This window comes from Scyliorhinus canicula, chromosome 16 (genome assembly GCF_902713615.1).
Source record: "Scyliorhinus canicula chromosome 16, sScyCan1.1, whole genome shotgun sequence".
In the NCBI taxonomy this organism is placed as follows: Eukaryota; Metazoa; Chordata; class Chondrichthyes; order Carcharhiniformes; family Scyliorhinidae; genus Scyliorhinus; species Scyliorhinus canicula.
In genome coordinates this window covers 29,760,570-29,781,271 of record NC_052161.1, presented here as the reverse complement: position 1 = coordinate 29,781,271, position 20,702 = coordinate 29,760,570, and the positions used below count along the sequence as shown (strand labels likewise).

The 20,702-nt window shown below is 42.9% G+C and overlaps 1 protein-coding gene across 3 annotated transcripts in view; it reads right to left on the bottom strand.

Moving 5' to 3' along the window:
* Positions 1–480: 480 nt before the first annotated feature.
* Positions 481–20,702, bottom strand: part of inpp5f (inositol polyphosphate-5-phosphatase F) — a 260,938-nt gene continuing 240,716 nt past the window's right edge. For 2 of the 3 annotated variants that reach the window (XM_038821339.1, XM_038821338.1), the window contains 7 exons: positions 19,888–20,005; positions 17,317–17,515; positions 15,403–15,474; positions 15,161–15,234; positions 12,292–12,420; positions 9,940–10,027; positions 481–2,771 (listed from right to left, as the gene is read on the bottom strand). In XM_038821339.1, coding sequence (XP_038677267.1) covers positions 1,601–2,771; positions 9,940–10,027; positions 12,292–12,420; positions 15,161–15,234; positions 15,403–15,474; positions 17,317–17,515; positions 19,888–20,005 — 1,851 coding nt within the window. In that variant the 3' untranslated portion in view covers positions 481–1,600. The remainder of the gene's footprint in view (positions 2,772–9,939; positions 10,028–12,291; positions 12,421–15,160; positions 15,235–15,402; positions 15,475–17,316; positions 17,516–19,887; positions 20,006–20,702) is intronic. The other variant, XM_038821340.1, reaches the window with a different exon arrangement.

The window sequence follows — 20,702 nt, the reverse complement described above, 5'->3', positions numbered from 1 at the left end:
CGTGACCCGGCATTGCTTATACTCTAGTCGACTATTAGTGAACAGAAGGTGCAGCCCAGAAAGGAACAAAGGCCTTGTCCCCGGACATTGCTGGTTCCGACTTAGATAAGTATTTAGTCGTTTAATAGTAGAAATAAGTATTAGTCTTTAGCGTATGCATGTGTATTTATTATATTGGTTATAATAAATATTAATCGTTTGAACTTACTAATCGGTGTACAGTTTTATTACTTTGAACCTGACCTTGATATACTTGTGAGGTGTCTAAATACGGCACCTGGCGACTCCGAGCTGAAATTACATACACAGAGCTGTAGTAGTGTTAAGCACACGGCCTTTAAACGGAGGCGTGTTAATACACTCCAATAAACGCGTAAACACCCAAGTAAAACGTGCAACAGCTGTCAAATTGCTGTGCAAAACGTGGATATGAAGGTTAGCTTCAACACTTGCACTCAAAAAAATCACAAAAATAGCATGTTTTGCTTTAACTTTTTTTTAATTAAAATAATGTACATCCCTCATGTCAAAATACACTGAAGTATATCTACCTTTGAAGCATATGTGGATTTTTTTTTAAACACTCCAAAGAAACCACACTACTGTGACAAAACAACATAAATAAATAAGCACATTAAAACATTTAAAAGTTATAATACCAGGAGTTTATTACAAGAATGGACAGTTTCATTTCCTTTGAAATTCTCTGCATTAGAGACTTACCAGACCACAATTAAGACATTCGGGAGCCTGCTTTAGGTGTCACACTTACAGTCTAGCTACAGTACATTTATGAAAAAAACAAAACAGGCACCAGTTATAGGATCCTACTAATGCTACGTCAGATTTAAGCCAAGGTTGCTCTCAGGCCCCTTAGCTGCAGGTAACTTTCATTGGGATCTTGTCTCTTTGGTAGTGAGACATGATGGGGGGGAAATAATACTCCTTATCTTGGTAGTTTACACATTGATGCAATACTTTAGTAGTGAAAATATCACAAGGTATTCAAGTCCCTTCAACTAACCTCGAGCTACAAAGGCATGATGTTATGTAAAAACTGAGATGCAATGAAAATAAATTTTTAAAAATTATTTTAAATGGAGTGCTTTGTTCAGTTTGAACCACAACTTCCCTTGGTGGCAGAGAAGACAAACTAGACCAAAATACAACTCATTATCCCACTAATACAATTCCGTGCAACACAAACTAAGTGAGAGTGCTTAAGTTGTGTGGCATGACGTGTTTTAAGTTACATGTAGCATACAACTCCCCTCAAGTGATACAGTAGATAAAGCCATCCGGAACAGGGCAGGGGTTGAGCCCATTACAATTAACAGGGATTACAATAGCCCTAGCCTAATATGTACTACCACAATTAATATTGCACATTGGCCTGTTCAGTAGTTAGTGCTGCAGTAGTTTACAGAAATAATCTAGGATTACCCAAATTTGTGTATAACAATGACCATCAGAAAACCTCAAATGCCATGTTAAAGATTGTATACAAAACTGCAGACACCATTTTAAAGGACATCTGGTTGTGGGCCATAACTTTGCAAAGTATTAAATTTAGTCAAGGTTGGAAAAGACTCACCACTGGCTAAATTTGGATGATCCTAGTCCGGCACTGTGTAAACATATCTTTCAGCTGGGGATGCGGCCCTTCATTTACACTATCAGGGGTCCGCTGAACCTTTCCCACTGCAAAGTTTACCCCCTGAATCAGCCCTGCCTGGGTCATGCTCGCTACCTGGACCATGGAGCTTCGGATCTTAGCAAATGGTGAAACAGCCCTGCTCCCTGCTTCATCTGCTGGGGAAGGAGTAGCTTGTAAACCAGCCTCCATGTCAGGTGGAATGGATAAACAGACTGAACTGCTATCAGAAGATACAGCAGAATATGGTGGTTCAACTGAAAGAAAAGGTGGATTTGAGGTAGCGGAGGGTACATCCAGCTTAGAGGGTCTTGATAAAAGTGGTCCCATCACCTCTGGTTCAGATTTGGACTTGGTGCCCAAGATAATATTGCTTTGTTCACACTGCTGCTGATGTAATGCAAGGTCCACAAGAGGAATTTCTGGAGTTTTGTGCTGTGCATCTTCTACAAACTGGTGACAATAAGCCTCAGTGGGAGTGTTGAAATCAATCAATATACCCTCATCGGTATTTGGTGCTTTACCCGAAAGTTGGACATCGATCGTGTCTTTACTCACTTGCTCAGAATCACACTGAGCTATGTGTATTTCTGAAGGATTACTCGGAATACTAAAATCTGAACTGCTAATAGATTGCGACCGACTTCCTAACCGTGGTAGAGGACCTGTCGCAACGATACCGCAACTGGGAAGAACATAGTCACACTGCCTGACATCTTCAGAGTCTGAGAGCTGGCAGTCATCATCTGATTTGGAATTAGAGAGGAAACCATCAGATTCAAAAGAGTCCGAGTCAGAAGAGATCTCCAAGTCTGAATCAGTATCATCTTTGGAGATCACGGCTGGTGAATCAGAGCTCGCCAAGCTGCTGTCCGACTTCCACAGGTTCACCCGCAGGTTTGGTCTCAAGAAATTGACCTTCATCTCTGGCTTTGGGAAGTTGCCAAGCTTGCGAAGGCTTCCAATGCTCACACTGGATTTGGTTTGTTTGACTTTCTGATTAAGGGAGGAAAACTTGTTGATGATAAAATTCTTGCCTTGGGTTAGGCTTGTACTGCTTGAAGACTGACTCTTGGAGCGGATACCAAGGATGTCTTCATGTGGTTTACTGTGTTTCCTGCAAAAACAAATGTAGAATTCAGTCATTTCTTTTTACACTTTGTAATTTTGTATTCAGAAAAGCTGCAGCATACTGGTCACCAACCCAGAAAATAAATTTTAAAACTGGCTACATGCTTCGACAGCACAAGTGTCCTTTTGCAGCAGTGGGTTAGATAAGCCCCCCGCCCCAAACAACGTGACGAGACTGGACTGCATCTAACTCAACGGCTTTCAAGTTAGGTATTTAAACACCATGTCTAACATGTAATCCAGTTGGTTTCTTGCCGCCCTTTATCAACAAAGCTTCAGCAGAGCAAGATTGTTTTAAAAAATAAGATTTTCTGAGGCATTAGTCAATGTGGAAACATTTCTTCTGGACAATTCCATGATTAGCAACAGGCGAACTGTTCAAAAGTGGACATTGATGGATGGAGAACATGAAATGTCGCCACTGCCGTTAACGCGACCTGCACTGAAACGCAGGCGAGGAGGAGAAAGTGCAAACTCCACACAGTCACCCAAGGCTGTAATGGAACCCAGGTCCCTGGTGCTGTGAAGCAGCAGTGCTAACCACTGTGATACTGTGCCACCCATGGGTCCAACTGGATAGAAAAGCAGCTCCATTGGAAACAGGAAGCAGGTATTAACACTCGCACTGGGAAAGGCAGCAACTTCTGTCTCCTCCTGGTTTAACGGCTAGATGACTTGTTCTATCCTATCCTCCAATCCATCGGTGAACACCTCCCTTCAATAGCTCTCTCACCTCACTCGTGTGGGCCGCTGCTCGAGTAAGACAGATCAGGTCAAACATGTAAAAATGTCTTCTTTTTTTTTTAAATTGAGTTGAACATACGTGATAATGGCTGATGAGCTAGAGACGCCAGCATTAAAGGATACTAAAACTGGGATAACATTGAACTTACAAAATTGTACTATGATTATGAATTATAATGGGAGGTTGAATGGAGATTAACAAAGTGTCTCAGGAACATTAAAAAGGCAGCCCTTTAGGAACGGTACTTTTGTCAAGCGTGATTTTGCACATCTAACTTCAAAATACGACATGTTGGAGTTTTTGGATTTCAAAGCTCCACAGCTTTGCCACATCCAGTTATGAATGTTGGTAGACAATTAACTAATTAACCAGAGAAGGAGGTTAGTCCAGGAACATCCCCAAACACAATGATGGTGAAGTCCTGTGCGAATGCAAAAGATAATGGGGTAGTGTTTGCAAACATCTTTAGTCAGAAGTAGCAAGTGGATGCAACACATCAACAACCTCCAGAGTTCCCCAGCATCACAGAAAACATTCAGCCAACTGAATTGACTGCACGTGATGAAGATACTGCGAAAGGCACTGACACAAAACCACTACTGGCACTGTCAACATCGCAGCTCAACACCTGTGCTCCAGGACTAGCAGCAGCTCTAACCCAAGCTGTTTCAGTATAGATACAACACTGGAACCTAGTCAATCCATTTGCCCAGGTAAGGGAGTTCCACAAAAAGCAGGACAAAGCCGATTTGGCCAATTACCACCCCATCAGTCTATTTTTAAGCAACAAAGTGATGGAGGGTGCCGGTAACAGTGCTATAAAAGTGGCATTCTCAGCAATACCTTGCACCCCGATGCTCAGCTCGGGTTTGCCAGGGCCACCAGGTTCCTGACCTCATTACAATTTTGGTTCATACATGAATAAAAGAGCTGAATTCCAGAGGCGAGGCTTGATGACTGCCCTTGACGTCAAGACAACATTTGAACCAAGTGTAGCATCAAGGAGCCAGAGCAAAAAGTAGAAGTAAATGAGAATCGCAGGGAACGCTCTCAGCTGCTTGGAGTCACACCTGACATAAAAGAAAGAAAGATGGTTGTTGTCGTTGGAGGCCAATCATCTCAGCAACAGGACAACACTGCAGGGATGCCTCAGGGCAGTGTCGCTGACCCAAACATTTTCAGTCATTATATCTTCTCTCCAAAGCACCCCATTTCATCATCCATAACCTCAAACCAACGGCACACCTTGCCTGTGTACCATCCAGAAAACGCCCACAGCAAGTTGTCAAAGCTCCTTCGAGAGCCCCTTCTAAACCCACAACCTCTTTCCATAGGAGGCCCTTGGGAACACCAAGCTCCCCTCAGAGTCGCATGCCATCCAAACCCTAATCATTCAGAACTCCCTAACCATCTATCCTTACAGCAGTCAAAGGCGGCAACTCACCACCTCAAAAGAAATCAAGGATGGACAATAAATGCTCGTGTCCACATCCAGCGAATGAATTTTTGAGAATGGGCAACAAGTAGGATTTAGAACTCAATGACATAATTAAGAGGATCGTCAGTTATGAGTGAGGCTTCCATCATTAAAGAAAAGCATACAGAGGGTTCGTTCAAGCATTTCAGACAGATTAAAGTAACGTATTTATATTAGCAATTACCTGTAATTGAAGAACTAGAAAATTAGACCTACAAAAAAGTATGAATACACAGTACAAAAAGAACCCTGTTCCGCTCCTCAAATAGCAGCTTAATTGCTACTAAAAGTATTTAATGCTGTGAAAGAGATTAAAAGAACACACGTACAATGGCAAATAATTGCTACTTTTCTTTTGGGATTAAACTATTCAGGTTTGAGTAACAATTACATTAGATTGTGATACAATAGTTTCAGCTCCTTTATCTTGGTGGGCAGCAAAATGGTTCGTTTCAACAGCATTGAGACCACTAACTGCATAGTCTGCCAGAGGCATTAAGCTTAGTAGCCTTAATGGCAAATCCTTATTCATTATTCCAAAAACAACTTCTGAAATTTCAATTTTGAAACTCTAAATTACCATGAGTAATCACCAGAGACAATATTGCCAGTACTGCCAGATGTGCACTTATTTCACAACTAAAAATCTACTTCAATAAACCTGAAAAGCATCTGCCACGCACTCGTGCCGCCAGTATGGGTAAGAACACTACTGCCTCACCCTCGAAACACTTCACAGATTTTGCTCGACAGATGTGGAATTTCAACAGCTGCCATTATCCCACCCTCGGGAGGCGAGAAAGTGATGAGAAATACTGGGTAAAAACACTTGGTTGCGAGATTCAAAACCAAGCTCCAAAATGCAGAGAAAAGAATCGGAATCAAAAAGATAAATGTCCCGGATTAAGGAGATTGCATTGGTGAAACTGGCAGCCTCAGCCATCATTACAACTGTGAAATGGACTTCTGATGCACTGTTAAACATGGAGATCCTGGGCGGCACGGTGGCCTAGTGGTTAGCACAGCTGCCTCACGGCGCTGAGATCCCAGGTTCGATCCCAGCTCTGGGTCACTGTCCGTGTGGAGTTTGCACATTCTCCCCGGGTGGGTTTTGCCCCCACAACCCAAAAATGTGCAGGATAGGTGGATTGGCCATGCTAAATTGCCCCTTAATTGGAAAAAATAATTGGGTACTCCAAACTTAAAAAAAAACATGGAGATCCTGAAGCTACCAGCATAAATTCTCAACTCCTCCACAGGGTGCACTGAACACCTTGAAAGATGGAAGCCTTTAACAACTTGGAACTGATGCGATCTCCCACTTTTCACACTCAGTTAAAAACCCAGGAAAAGAGTATGCCGTTGTTGAACGAGGCACACTGGAAATTCTACCGGGTGTACAAAATCATAATTGCTGTTTAATCTCCTTGGTGTTGCAAAACACGGTTCATAATTTGTGGAATGTCAATTTTCTCCATTACGCTAAAAGGGTTGTGGATTTTAAATAAACTATTTTTTCTTCAATGGCTTAAGAAATTTTAGTTTGGACCTTAACCTCAATCTTTAAAAAAAAAAAAATTTAGAGTACCCAATTATTTTTTTCCCCAATTAAGGGGTAATTTAACATGGCCAATCCACCTAACCTGCACACCTTTGGGCTGTGGGGGTGAAACCCATGCAGACACAGGGAGAATGTGCAAACTCCACATAGATAGTGACCCAGGGCCGGGATCAAATCCGGGTCCTCAGTGCTGTAGACAGCAGTGCTAACCGCTGTGCCACTCTTTAATCACAATCTTTACTCAGTTCTGTAAAACAATTGAACAAAGTGAAGGATATTGAGTGCATTTTACTTCCTGGTATGTGGCCTGTGAGAATTTTTCATGGTGACTGGCTGAGGATCTTACTGTTTTTTTCACTCTTTTGGGGGGGGGGGGGGGGGGGTGTGTTTGAATGTAATGCAACATGAATCCAAGGTCGTTGAGGCCGTACTTATGTGTGCGGAACTTGGCTATAAGTTTCTGCTCGCCGATTCTGCGTTGTCGCGTGTCCTGAAGGCCACCTTGGAGAACGCTTACCCAAAGATCAGAGGCTGAATGCCCTTGACTGCTGAAGTGTTCCCCGACTGGAAGGGAACATTCCTGCCTGGTGATTGTTGCGCGATGTCCGTTCATCCGTTGTCGCAGAGTCTGCATGGTCACGCCAATGTACCACGCTTCGGGACATCATCTTCACAGCCTTCAACACATCATCATGAAGACGAACATCTTGCCAAGGTCATCCCCACAGCCCAATATTTCCCTTCAAACAACCGCGCAACTTCAAACAAAGGTTGTTTGCAGCAAACTACCCAACCTCCAGAACAGCAAGCATGACACCACACAACCCTGCCATGGCAATCTCTGCAAGACGTGCCAGATCATCGACATGGGTACCACCATTACACACGGGAACGCCACCCACCAGGTACGTGGTACATACTCGTGCGACTCAGCCAACGTTGTCTACCTCATACGCTGCAGGAAAGGATGTCCCGAAGCGTGGTACGTTGGTGAGACCATGTAGACGCTGCGACAACGGATGAACGGAGATCGCATGACAGTCGCCAGGCAGGAATGTTCCCTTCCAGTCGGCATCTCTACATCATGGCAATTTATCAAGTACAGTTTTTCTTTTAAAATGTTTTGCCGATTGAGGCTAAATATTACAGGGAATCGTTTTGCCTTCAAGACAAACTTTAGGCACTTTTAAATATGTTGCCGGTTTCCTCACTTCTGCACTGAAGCACTAGCCAAGCTCATGTGCCCAAACCATTAAGTGATGGTTCGAAGCCCATGGCCTGAGAGACTGGAGTGCTACCTTGGAGCCCCTCATTGCTGATTCTCACTGCCATTGAAAATAAAGATCTAAGCCACGATTTTGCAAGGCCCTTGTTGAGGTCACAAAATCTCACAAGCAGAAAGCACAGGTTGAACAATCAAATCCAGCATGCAGTCTCGCTCCACATTCGCACAGCACTTCATTCTCTGACAGATAACCAAGTGCAAATGCACAGACTGTGCTGCTGACCTATACAGCCTTATATCAATATTATATCCAAATGCATAGAATGAGGCTCTGTCCACAGCCTGCGCCTCTCACTGCAATAGGAATAAAGAACTACCCCGAGACCTTGCTTGCTGAAGGAGCTTCCTTCAGAAGGCAAAGAATCATTTTTTTTTTTGCTTTCCTATCTGTTGTACCATTTGTTTTGCTGGACAAGCGATGTTTACACTGAGGGAGGAAGGCATTCCCCCATCAATCGCAACCCATGGCTGTTGCTGAATTTGGTGTCAAGATGGTAAAGGTGGTGCAGTGCGTCTTTGGATTTCCAAAGTCATTGTATAATTGGTGCTTTGACCACACAAGTCACCATTCTGTAACTGGGGTGTACAATCTCTCCACATACCAGTCAGAGCAGGGGACACCCATCTGCCATCTCTGCTTTACAAGGAAAGTGCCAGTCCTGTGCCATCCACTGCCCCCCACCCCCGCAAATCAGATGTATTGGGAATATTCGCTATATGGAAATGAAAATTACCATAACATGGCGCTTGCTGTATTTTTTTTAATAAAAATGTTTTTTCGCATAGAAAAGAAATGAAAATTAAGGTATATGACATTAAAGAGAATGCAATCATATGAATACATTAATAGCAGGATGACAAAAGTAGGGATAAATGGATGTTTCTCAGATGTGGGTGACAGTGTGCCACTACAAGGAAGCCACTTTTGTTTTCAATGTATCTAAATAATTTGGTTAAGAGGAGTAATACTACGGCAACACGGTGACGCAGTGTTTAGTACTGCGCTGAAGATCCAGGTTTGATCCTGGCCCCGGGTCACTGTCAGTGTGGAGTTTGCACATTCTCCCCGTGTCTGCGTGGGTCTCATCCCCACAACCCAAAGATGCGCAGGGTAGGTGGACTGGCCATGCTAAATTGGCCCATAGTTGGAAAGATTTGAAAAAAGAAGAGGTATAACACTCATATTCGCTGGCAATGCCAGACAGAGGACAGAAAACAGGTCAGCAGAACAGGGTGAACGGAGTTCAGTCGAACAAACTGCAAAGTAAGTTTGGGGAAAGGGGGGGAAGAGAACATGGCAAGAGTGGTGCAGCAGTCACATCTGAAGGTGCAAATACATAGATCTTTCATTGGTGACGAAGGTTAAACAGAAATTATGAATGGGTTTCAGAATTTTAAACATTAAGTGATGCATGCCACCTGTGCAGTTTTGAATGTAGTTCAGAGCATCATCCCAATGTCAAAAGTATATTAGGCCACACAGAAGTAACAACAATTATTCATTATAATAGTATCAGGAATGGGAAATGCCAATGACCCTTCCATTGGAAGAGAACACTGATGTGTTCAAAAAAGGCTCCATAATTTTGAAACATTCTGAGTGGGTAGATAGCAAGCTTGCTTCCAGCAATTGAAAAAATTGTGACAAGACTACTCAGGATGGTCACAATAACATTTTCCTCACTACAGAGAGTTAATGGAATATACTATTTTAACTACCGAGATAATGGCAGTAGCATTGTTCAAAAGAGAATTGGTTTCAGTATTTGAAGAGGAAGAACATAAAAGAATACAGGCAAAGGATTGCAAAAGTAATTGAAAAGCTGTCATTGGCACAATGAGCCAAACGTGCACAATTTTTCAAATAGATTTACGGAACTGAAACAATTCTTTCATTTTACAAGTTCATAAACTTCCTTTTTTTTGCTAGTTTGAAAGCAGAATTGAAAATCAATCCAGCCTTTGTTCTACAGGGCTGATAACAAGGAGATGTTTCAAATGACTGCATTTTTCCTGCTTTATATCTACTTCCATATGCACGCTAAGTACTAATGAGGTAATAAAATCGGCCTCAAATCCAACTCACCTCTCCAATTTCTTCTCCACAATTGAGACGTCTAGTCCCAGGCTTTGTTTCGTAAGCTGAAACATCTCAGCAATGCATTGAAGGGTGTCTGCAAACCAATTGAAACAACAGTATAAGGGCCCTTCCTGTTGGTTCTCCAATTTCCCCTTCATTTTCCTATTATCATTTTGATCCATGGATGCTTAATGGACATGTCGAGCAGGGGAGGGGAGGAATTTGAAAGTTACAAAAGAGAACACCTCTTGAGCAGAATTGAGACTTCGGCACCCAAGATATCAACGGGACTATGTTCGATTGGTTGGCTGGTGGACAATGAATTGGCCAAAAGGCTGCGTTGTGCCCAGTAACAGGCGATCATTGGGTCCTGCCTGAGTGGGGTGATTTTCAGAGATCCAAGGGAAGATGCTGGAGTCCTGGAAGCTCAGAGGCTCTCTCTCTTCAGAAAATCAGCTCTATTTCTGAAACTGCAGAGATCTGAATGAATCTACAGATTAGGAAGTAGAAAACCTCAAAATAAAAGCCTAGATTGAAGAAAGGGCAGCACGGTAGCATGGTGGTTAGCATAAATGTTTCACAGCTCCAGGGTCCCAGGTTCGATTACCGGCTGGGTCACTGTCTGTGCGGAGTCTGCACGTCCTCCCAGTGTGAGCGTGGGTTTCCTCCGGGTGCTCCGGTTTCCTCCCACAGTCCAAAGATGTGCAGGTTAGGTGGATTGGCCATGCTAAATTGCCCATAGTGTCCTAAAAAAAAAGTAAGGTTAGGGGGGGGGTTGTTGGGTTACGGGTATAGGGTGGATACGTGGGTTTGAGTAGGGTGATCATTGCTCGGCACAACATCGAGAGCCGAAGGGCCTGTTCTGTGCTGTTCTATGTTCTAAAGGTGCTAGAAATAACCATCTAAAACAAAGACTATCTTTTTTACTTTTATTATTTTTACACCCCTCTTCTCCCCTCTGTCTGGCGCGTGTGTCTGTCTGCAGAAGATGGAGCGAGTTTAAGTGGGGAGGATGGAGAATTAGATAATAGTTAACCAGTTGTATCTGTGCACATTTAATCTCAGTTCTTGTTATTAATAAAGTTAATTGTATTTAAATTTTACAAGCCTGGTGACTGCAGTTACTGTGCAGCTAATGACAAAAGATGTAGGGTGTTTTCTGATAATTATTTATTAATATCAATTCTGTTGCGACTCTGTGGCAATTAGGGCTGGAATTGACTGCACACTAGCCCAGGAAGTTGTAATGACAGTCAGCATTGCTTGCAAGAATATTTTGAAAGATAGGATATAGGAGTAGAATTAGGCCATTCGGTCCATGAAGACTGCTCTGCCATAAGAGCATGGCTGATCTGATCCTGGTTTCCACTCAGCCGTCCTGCCCACTCTCCATAGCCCTTCAACTCATTACCAATTAAACATCTGTATAACTCCTTAAATTTGCTCACTGTCGCTGCATCCACTGCACTCTGGGGTAGCGAATCCCACAGATTCATAACCCTTTGGAGAAGTAGTTTCTCCTCATCTGTGTTTTAATTTTTCTACCTCTTATCCAAAGACTATGACCTCTTGTTCTAGAATGCCCCAGAAGAGGAAGCATCTGCTCCACATCTACTTTATCCATCCCTTTTATCATCTTGTATACCTCAATTTGATTTCCTCTCATTCTTCCAAACTTTATCGAGAGTATTGGCCTGAATTGTTCAATCTCTCCTCATATGACAAACTCAGCTCAGGAATCAACCGAGTGAGCCTCCTCTGAGCTGGGATGCCTCTTCAATGTTTCATGAAAGCATTGATTCCTTGCTCAGTGAGTGGTTCCACAGCACACGAGTGTCTTGCCCAAGTGTCGTTGTTTTGGGGGGGGGGGGGACCATCGAGAGACTTCTTCAAACCTTTTACCCCCTATGAGGTTTGTAAACAATTGTAGGTGCCAGTGATGACTGTGCAGCCTCACCTGGATGGTATCAGCAGCTTTATGATGCAATGTGCAATGTCACCCTGTCCCAGAGTTCACAAGTGGATACTTTTCAAAGGTAAATAGGAGTAGGAATTGTGGTTAATATTCCTCCCTCTATACACAGGAACACCGGGGCCAATTTCTTTCTCTCTTCACCTCACCCCAATCCTCAGTGTTGGCCTGGGTGAAATTAGGGAACTATATTTATACTGGTTCATCAGACTAAGTGTAAACAATAATTGCAGGTCGGGGTCTTTCACAAGATGGTGCACAGTTAGGGATCATGAGCAAAACATTTTTAACTGGTTTGCAATCAGAGAACGCCTCCCATTAAACAGCACTCCCGCTGCAAGTTGATTGCATCAGACATTGAGAGGTGGGAGAATCAGATTTATTACCTTTTCCATCCTCCTCAGGGTTGCGGGTCACAGCTCGGAGTGTATGAAAGTATCCACTAGTTCCATTGTGCTTGTAATGTAGTCTCATGCAAGTAAACTTGGGTTTCCCAAAGAAGGTTGGTTCTGGACCTTTAAAAACAAAGAAAGTCATTACAATACTTGCTTTCATCACTCTTGATTATGGAGACGTACTCACAAGGATTCAATAAATCCTTTACTGAATACGCTCCAGTGTCTTTGCAGCTGTTTTTCAGACCAAACAGCATGCAAATGAAAAATTTGAGTGTAAACTAGTAAATCAATTAGAGTGTGGCACACTGTAAATCACAGAACATGGTCTCTCTTGCTAGTTGTCTTCATATTAACTGTTCCACTGCTTCGCTTTTCCAAAGAATCCCAACAATGCAGGAGACGGCTCTTTGGCCCATTGAGTCTGCACTGACCATCCGAAGGAGCACCATCTAGGCCCACGACCCCGCTCTGTTCCCGTAACCCCACGCATTAATCATGGCCAATCCACCTAACCTGCACATCTTTGGACTGTGGGAAGAAACAGAGCACCCGGAGGAAACCCACGCAGACACGGGGAGATTCCACACAGTCACCCAATGTCGGAATCGAACTTGGGTCCCTGGCATTGTGAGGCACAAGTGCTAACCACTGCGCCACTGTAACAACCAATTGTCTGTCTAACCGTTTTCTTCTAACTTATTCCCTTCCTTTTATTGATCTGCCCATTATGCTTTTTGTTCTTCTTCTCTTCTGCCTCTGTCTTTTTCTTCCTTTCAGTTGGGGTTTACCTTATAGCAGAGAAAGGAGCCTTGCAGGCTGCACCTGGGTGAATGGATCTGCTTCCCGTTCTAGAACTCAATTTTCCCCACATTCCTTTGCTCCCATCTTGCCCCCTAAACTATGACCAACAGCATCTTAACTGCCCTGGCTACTCAAACTAAAACCTTCCTCTTTGAATTATCTGTTCAACCCACAGCATTCCTTTGCCTTCAATGCATCAAATCCTCCATTTACCCTATTCCATTGCTCGAGGCTGGGTAATACCAAACCTCTTGACGCAGTTTCCTATCTGTCATTTGTGACATCTCCCAAGTAGGATACAATTCTGGGTAAATTCTTTGAAAACATAGGTAGGTAGTAAAGTAAGTCATGAAGAGTACACAAGACAGTTATAAAAGGATGGAGGTAGGTTAGGTGAGTGGACAAACAAATGGCCCTGGAGTGCAATGTGGAAAAATGTGCAATGATCCATTTTGGCAGGACGAATGGTCAGGGACCGCAGAGGCCCGGGAACGCCGAGGCCCGGGAGCGCAGAGGGATCTAGGCAACGTAGTGCATGAATTGCAAAAGGTTAAACAAGTAATTAGGAAAGCTAATAGTGTGTTGTCATTTATTGTTAGAGGAATTGAATACATAAGTGGGGAGGTTATGCTTTAGTTACACAGGACACTTGTGAGACCAAATCTGGAGCACTGTGTACAGTAGTGGTCTCCTTATTTAAAAGGAAGATATACATGTTGGAAGCAGTTCAGAGAGGTTGACTAGATTAATACCTGGAATAGGTGGATTGTCTTGTGATGAAAGGCTGGACAGGCTAGATTTGTATCTGCTGAGGTTTAGAAGAGTAAGAGACGACTTGATTGAAACACAGAAGATCCTGAAGGATCTTGACAGGGTCAGTGTGAAGAGGATGTTTCTTCTTGTGGAAGAATTTAGAACTAGGAGTCAAGGTTTAAAAATAAGGAGTCGCCCATTTAAGACAGTGATGAGGATTGTTTTTCTCTCAGAGGGGCGTGACATGCAATTCTCTTCCTCGAACAAGATGGTGGATGCAGAGTTTTTGATTATTTGTAAGGCAGAAGTAGGTAGATTCTTGAAAAGCATGGGGGTGAAAAGTCATCAGGGGTAGAAGACTGCAGAATAGCAGAATTAGAGAATTGGGAAGCGGGGGGTGGGGGAAGAGAGATAGCGCCCGGGGGGTTACCAGAGGGAAAAGGCAGGCTAAAGCTGGAAGGCCAAGAGCATGCAGTGAGCCACCTATCAGAAATGAGGGGGTCTGCTCACAGAGACATATCTCACGACAATCAGACTCATCCTGGCATGGCCTGGGGAAATACCACCAGAGTGCACCTTCCAACTTGTATTCGGTTCGGGACTTCTCTAGAACACAAGAGAAACGTCTTATGATGTTCATTTGGCATTACAATTGAGAAATACAGGGGGAATTGAACCAACTGGAAGCACAGTGTCATATTGGGCTGGTTCCTTTAATAACTCCAGTTCTGCAGGTAGCAGCCAGAATGTAGTGTGGGGTCTTCAGTCGTGGGGGAGGGGGTTCTTTCCTGCAGATCAGAGTACCAGTTGTCTACTAAATAATGTTTGTGGATGTTGATTTTTGATCATTTCTCACAGTAAAAGTCTTAAAACGTAATTGAGTTGCTCAAGTTGATCACTGGGAATTCAAATATCTTGTTGTAAATTATCAGGGATCACAGAATGATATGAAACAAAATTGCACCTTTGTTAGATGAAATAGTGCCAGACAACTTTATGGGCAATGTTACTGAAAACTGCAACATTAAATATATATACTTTTTAAAAATCACAGAACTCCGGCACTTTCACTCACTGCTTATGATACATATATATTTATTTTAAATACACATGTAGGAGCATGGACAGAATCATACTGCAACAAAGAATGAAGGGATCAATCTGAGTCCCAGCAAGAATCAGCAGGCAGACTAGTGCCAGAGTGCAGTCACCGAAAGTCGAACAGGAATGCAAGGGCAAATGGCAAATCCCGTACACTCCTGACAATAACGAGAATCAGACACCAGCATCAAAATAAACCCACCGATTTCAATCTTCTCCAGGTCTTCCAAGTTCATTCGCTCATACTGATTCACTTTGTCAACTTCATCGTCATAGCTGCCAAGAGAAAGAGTCAGATTTTAAACCCGCTGCACCCACAAGTCAACAATCGCGTACTCGTTCACTGATTGCTTAGCAAGTCAGTTGTGGATTTTGATCAGTCGACTTGGGAAACGATCATCGCGAACTTCAAAGGGGTTTCAAACAAGCCGGCCATTTACTTACTAGGCCACATAGTAGGCACAGTTGGAGAGGAGGAGGAGCACATCAACATCTCTGTGGGTGGCATCAATAAGGCTGCAAAGGAATCACAGTTCCAGGCAATATAAATTTACAATGGGAACACGCAACAGTCTTTTACAAAAGAATGAACTCTTGACTAATTTTTAAATTTATACATTCTAATATTGAAAATACCCCTCAGAATTCGCAGAGCAAAGATATCAAACCATGAAACCCTGTCCATCTCGCCCAGAGTGCTTCAGCTTTTCTTTCCAACTTGAGGCATCAGCTAAGAATGTAAAACCCCTGCTTCAAGTCTCAGTCGAGGGCAGGAGGTAAACACGGGTCTCAAAGTTGGAGGCGATCTGCTTCGGGGCTATAGCAACACTTACCCACTAAAATCAACATTTAAAGCCCAAAACAAAGCTGCTCCTTGCCTTGGCACAAATTCTTAATAAAACCATCGCACAATGCGGGAAACAATGTAATAAGTTCTATACACAGCTTGAGCATGATTTTCATCGATTACTTTCAATTTGAGCAAGAACCATTTTGGCCGATTTCCCAGTCGGTCCAGCAGCCTCAGTAAAAGGACCTGGAACCAAAACACAGCCTCTTTGGATCGTCAAACACAGCTATTGTCTGGGAGATGCAGTTAGCTGGACTTGCATAAATATCCTGATTGAATTAGTACAATGCATCCAAGGAGGTGCCCATAATTCAAACCGTGCCAACCTATGGCAGGAGGGTAACCACAAACAGAAGCTCAAAGTGAGAAGATCACAGACATCTGAAATTTACAACATCTACTCTGTCACTCAAGCTGAAAGTGAGCATTTCCTTCCAACAAGTTACTTAACCGTGACTCGAAACTTCCAGTTACATGGATGTATAAGAAAGATCACTTGGGAAACTCTAATTGGTAAAATCCAATTCAATGTCTTTAAAGCGCCTCATCTTTATTTATTTGGAAGAATACTCAGTTTGTGCGATTTGTAAAACCATGAACAGCCTCAATAGTAAAACAATAGAAATAAATGTTTAATTGTGTAACACATTATCGTCAGTTGTTGGGACGAGGATTTGATCTGACATTCTCCCCCTCCTGCTGCTGTTGTACTTAACCTTTTCCCATCTTCTTACACACTGAGACAATGTGGTTGCAAACCCTCAACTGGAAATCCAGTAAAAACAGATCTGCCATCAAGGAAGAAACAAGATACCAGCCGTGTCTGTTCAATGCAGCTTAATGGCAGTCCCATGTACGATTACATGCTGAATACAATGTTAGAGCTACTGTTACCATAAATCTGCGACTTTAACCCTCAAACATATATTTGAAAAAATTATCTTTTTAACAACATGCAACATCTAAAGATGATTATAAAATAGCACGAGTAACTCAAGAGAAGATCCTTTGGTCAAAACCCAGGGTAACAAAACAGGAGATTATTAAACATCACAATCAGTCCCAACATTTCTTCTCCAGACGATGTGGGCCTGTCATGTCTGGCTTCTTTTCAGTTAAACATGCGGAGGTTTTTTCAATCAAGGTATTTTATTCAAAACTGAACTCTTCACTTCAACAAATTTGTAATGCATTTTACCCCAAGCATTCAAACATGTTTTTCACGGTTAGACCTTTTGTAGCAACATGCCCACTCAGTCTTGCTGGCATTTCAAGCATATAGTTGAATAAACTGAGTTAAAGGGCATTTCAAAACTTCATTAAAAATTCAGCCTTCAAATAACAGACTCAACCAATTTTCCTGTGCCATGTAGACTATAAACAATGTTATGTTGTGGTGCAGCCATTTTTCACATTTAATCAAGAATGACAGGTTGAGATTCATCAATATTTAATTTCGGAGTGAAACAAAAAATTGCTCCTGATGGATGCATTTGGTAATTACAGACCTTGGATCACAATCTATCACAGCCCAGCCGCCGTGGAATTTCTCATCGTCTGGTAATAACAGTTTCATGTAATTCTGCAAGAGGAGACTGAACTGCTCCTGTTGGTTTCTCTGGTTCTGTTTATGCAAGGCTTCATGCTCTTTTTCCTTGTTGAAGATCGAGTAGAGATCTTCAGTCACTGGGATTCCGTGCATTGGATCTAATTGAAGAAGATTATTACATGACAGCAAGTACATTTAAACACAAATGCAGACACATTGAAAATAGTTATCACTTAAAAAAAAGATAAAAGCACAAGGATCATACCACCACAATAGACAAGCGGAATATGTTTGGCGACAATCAGCAATAAGAAGGATGTTAAATAAATACGTACATTCTCCAAGAGTTAACGGACAACAAAACCCCTGAATAAAGCTGGAGACTCAGACCGAGAGCAAAGTTATACATTCAATAACCCTGAAATTATTTTGAGGGGGTGAAGGTAATCCTGTTATATTATTCATTTAGTTGAATCCCTCCGTATTTGTCAACAGGGCAGCACTGTAGCATAGTGGTTAGCACAGTTGCTTAACAGCTCCAAGGTCCCTGGCTTCCCGGCTTGATTCCCGATTTGAGTCACTGCCTGTGCGGAGTCTGTACGTTTTCCCAATGTCTGTGTGGGTTTCTTCCAGGTGCTTCAGATTCCTCCCACAGTCCAAAGTGGTGCGGGTTAGGTAAATTGGCCATGTTAAATTGCCTCCAAAAAGGTTAGGTTGGGTCACTGGGTTAAGGGGATAGGATGGAGGTCTGGGCTTAGGAAGGGTGCTCTTTTCAAGGCCGGTGCAGACTCGGTGGGCCGAATGGCCTCCTTCTGCACTGGAAATTCTGTGATCTATGAACATTCCCAGAATAAATTCCGGTGTCCAGGTTTATGACGGAAACGACTTGTGGAAACCAGTCAGGCTGGAGTTTCACCCTGGCCCCCAGAAGTTATGCAGCACCACCACCATCTTTTATTTTTAATTCATTCATGAAATGTGGGTGTCGCTGGCTGGGCCAACATTTATTGCTCATCCCAGAGGGCAATTAAGAGTCAACCACATTGCTGGGGGTCTGGAGTCACATGTAGGCCAGGCAAGGACAGATTTACTTCCCTAAAGGACAGTAGTAAACCAGATGGATTTTTACAGCAATTGACAATGGTTTCATGGTCATCATTAGACTTCTAATTCCAGATTTTTTTCAAATCAAATTCCTCCATCTGCCCTGGGTCTCTAGATTACTGGTCAAGCAACAATACCACTACGCCACTGCCTCCCCTCTGGAGGGTGCCATTGCAGTGCAAAAGGTTTACATAGATGGTTTCCATTAGGAATGTGAACAAGAGGTGTACAATGAAACACAAAAGAACAGTGTATCTAACTTCAAAATGCAGGCCGAGTTGCATTTGCTCACCCTAATCCAAATATCCCCGCGCCTTTGCTTTATAATTGTACTTGATCCTGGCATCCAGTGAACACTGCAGTGGCAGACTGAGCAATCAGATATTGTAAATACTCAACTTAATAAATTTCAATCGGTATTCGCCCATCCCCATCTGTAGGCATTTTAGTGCATACGTTAACATTGATGACTAGTGACTCGCGTATGGAAATCAGATAGAGTTTTCCAGCAAATTGTACTGGAGCAACCTCATAAAAGAAAGGGACAACAGAAAGGATCACTCGTAGCAATCGCCAGCTTCCAGCCAATGCTGCAGGAGCTGGAAAGGAGGTTGTCAGACTATCTTGTTGATCAGGGAGTCAATAGAAATAGTTCAAGCAGGCTGCAGGAAAGCGAGAAGAGAGACTAGAAAAATATAACAGGCCGAGGTGTGTAAATCTGACCATTGCAACTCGCCAAACGTCTTCACAGTACTTTAATCGGAAACTGTCACGTAGCTAATGGATATTCTAGTAGAATGGGATCGGTGATATAATGAAGTGACATGACATACTGATACTCCAATGCACAATGCCAGAATATTGCAACTGGTTAACTAAAAATTGAGATGCACAACATCAAAATGGGATACATTTTACTTCTGTTAATTTGACAGAAGTCTGTTCAAATGAATAATTTCCTAGCAGCGCGATTCTTTATATGAACTGGAAGAAAAAATGTGAATCATAGAATTTACAATGCAGGAGGCTGCCATTAGGCCCATCGAGTCTGCACTGGCCCTTGGAAAGAGCGCCCTACTTAAGCCAACTCCTCCCTATCCCCATAGCCCAGCAACCCCACCTAACCTTTTGTTTACTAAGGGGCAATTTAGCATGGCCAATCCACCTAGCCTGCACATTTTGGACTGAGGGGGGAAACCGGAGCACCCGGCGGAAATCCACGCAGACACAGGAGAAAGTGTATACTCCTTACAGACCGTCACCTGAGGCTGTAACTTAATTCAAGAGCTGTGAGACAGCAGTGCTGACCACTGTGCAACCGTGCTGCCCAAAATTAAACCTGTTGTAAACGTGGGCACAGAACATTCTTGCTTCTTTTTCATTATTCTATATTGGTCAAAGCTTCTTATCGCTCCTGAATTCTTACCAATGACAGCTTGTCGATATGCATCCCGGAAGCGATTGAGATAATACCGATTGGCAGAGTTATAACCATCCTTCATCATTCCTGCAAGCTTTCGTTCTCCAGTTCTTGTGAAGTCACCCTAACATTCAAAAGTTATGCGAGATTAATACAACCATTTGGTTTTGATGTTCAAAGTGTTTCAGATTTCAGGTCAAGACTTCAGATTTGAATTTATTGCTCTTGAAGAGAATAAAAATAGTCGGTATCACCTGGGATAAAAGACACTCCAACGGATGCGCTAGAATTGTTCAGCATCTAGTTTTTTACTAATTACTTCCTCTTCCATGCAGCAAAATAAGTGGGTGGAAAATTGTGATGATAACGTGAGGACATTAAAAATCAGATTTGGAAAACTATTGATGGCGACCAACTTATTCCAGATATTTCTTATGCCTCTATTACACTTGCTTGGCTTTTTCCTTGCAAACAGTGTAGCTTCAATGGAGCTGACCACTTCACTCCCCACCCCCCTTCCTCCCCAACAGCAGCATCTCTGATCATGCGTGAACTTAGATCAACATGCCTTCTCCAACAGAAGCATCAACTGCAGCCCCCAAATGTCCTGAATTCCAGCTTTCAATGGCTGAAGGTCAACTTACCCGAGACACTCTGGGTGCAATGGGAAACATTATGCCTACTACTCAATCAATCAGTGGCTACCCTGAACCTACACCGAGTACAAGGTGATCCAGGAACTTCCAGAAGTGATGAAGCTCGCGAGTGCTCCATCCTAGGACTGAAACAAGTGAAATCCTAGTCCCAAGTGGCTCGCATAT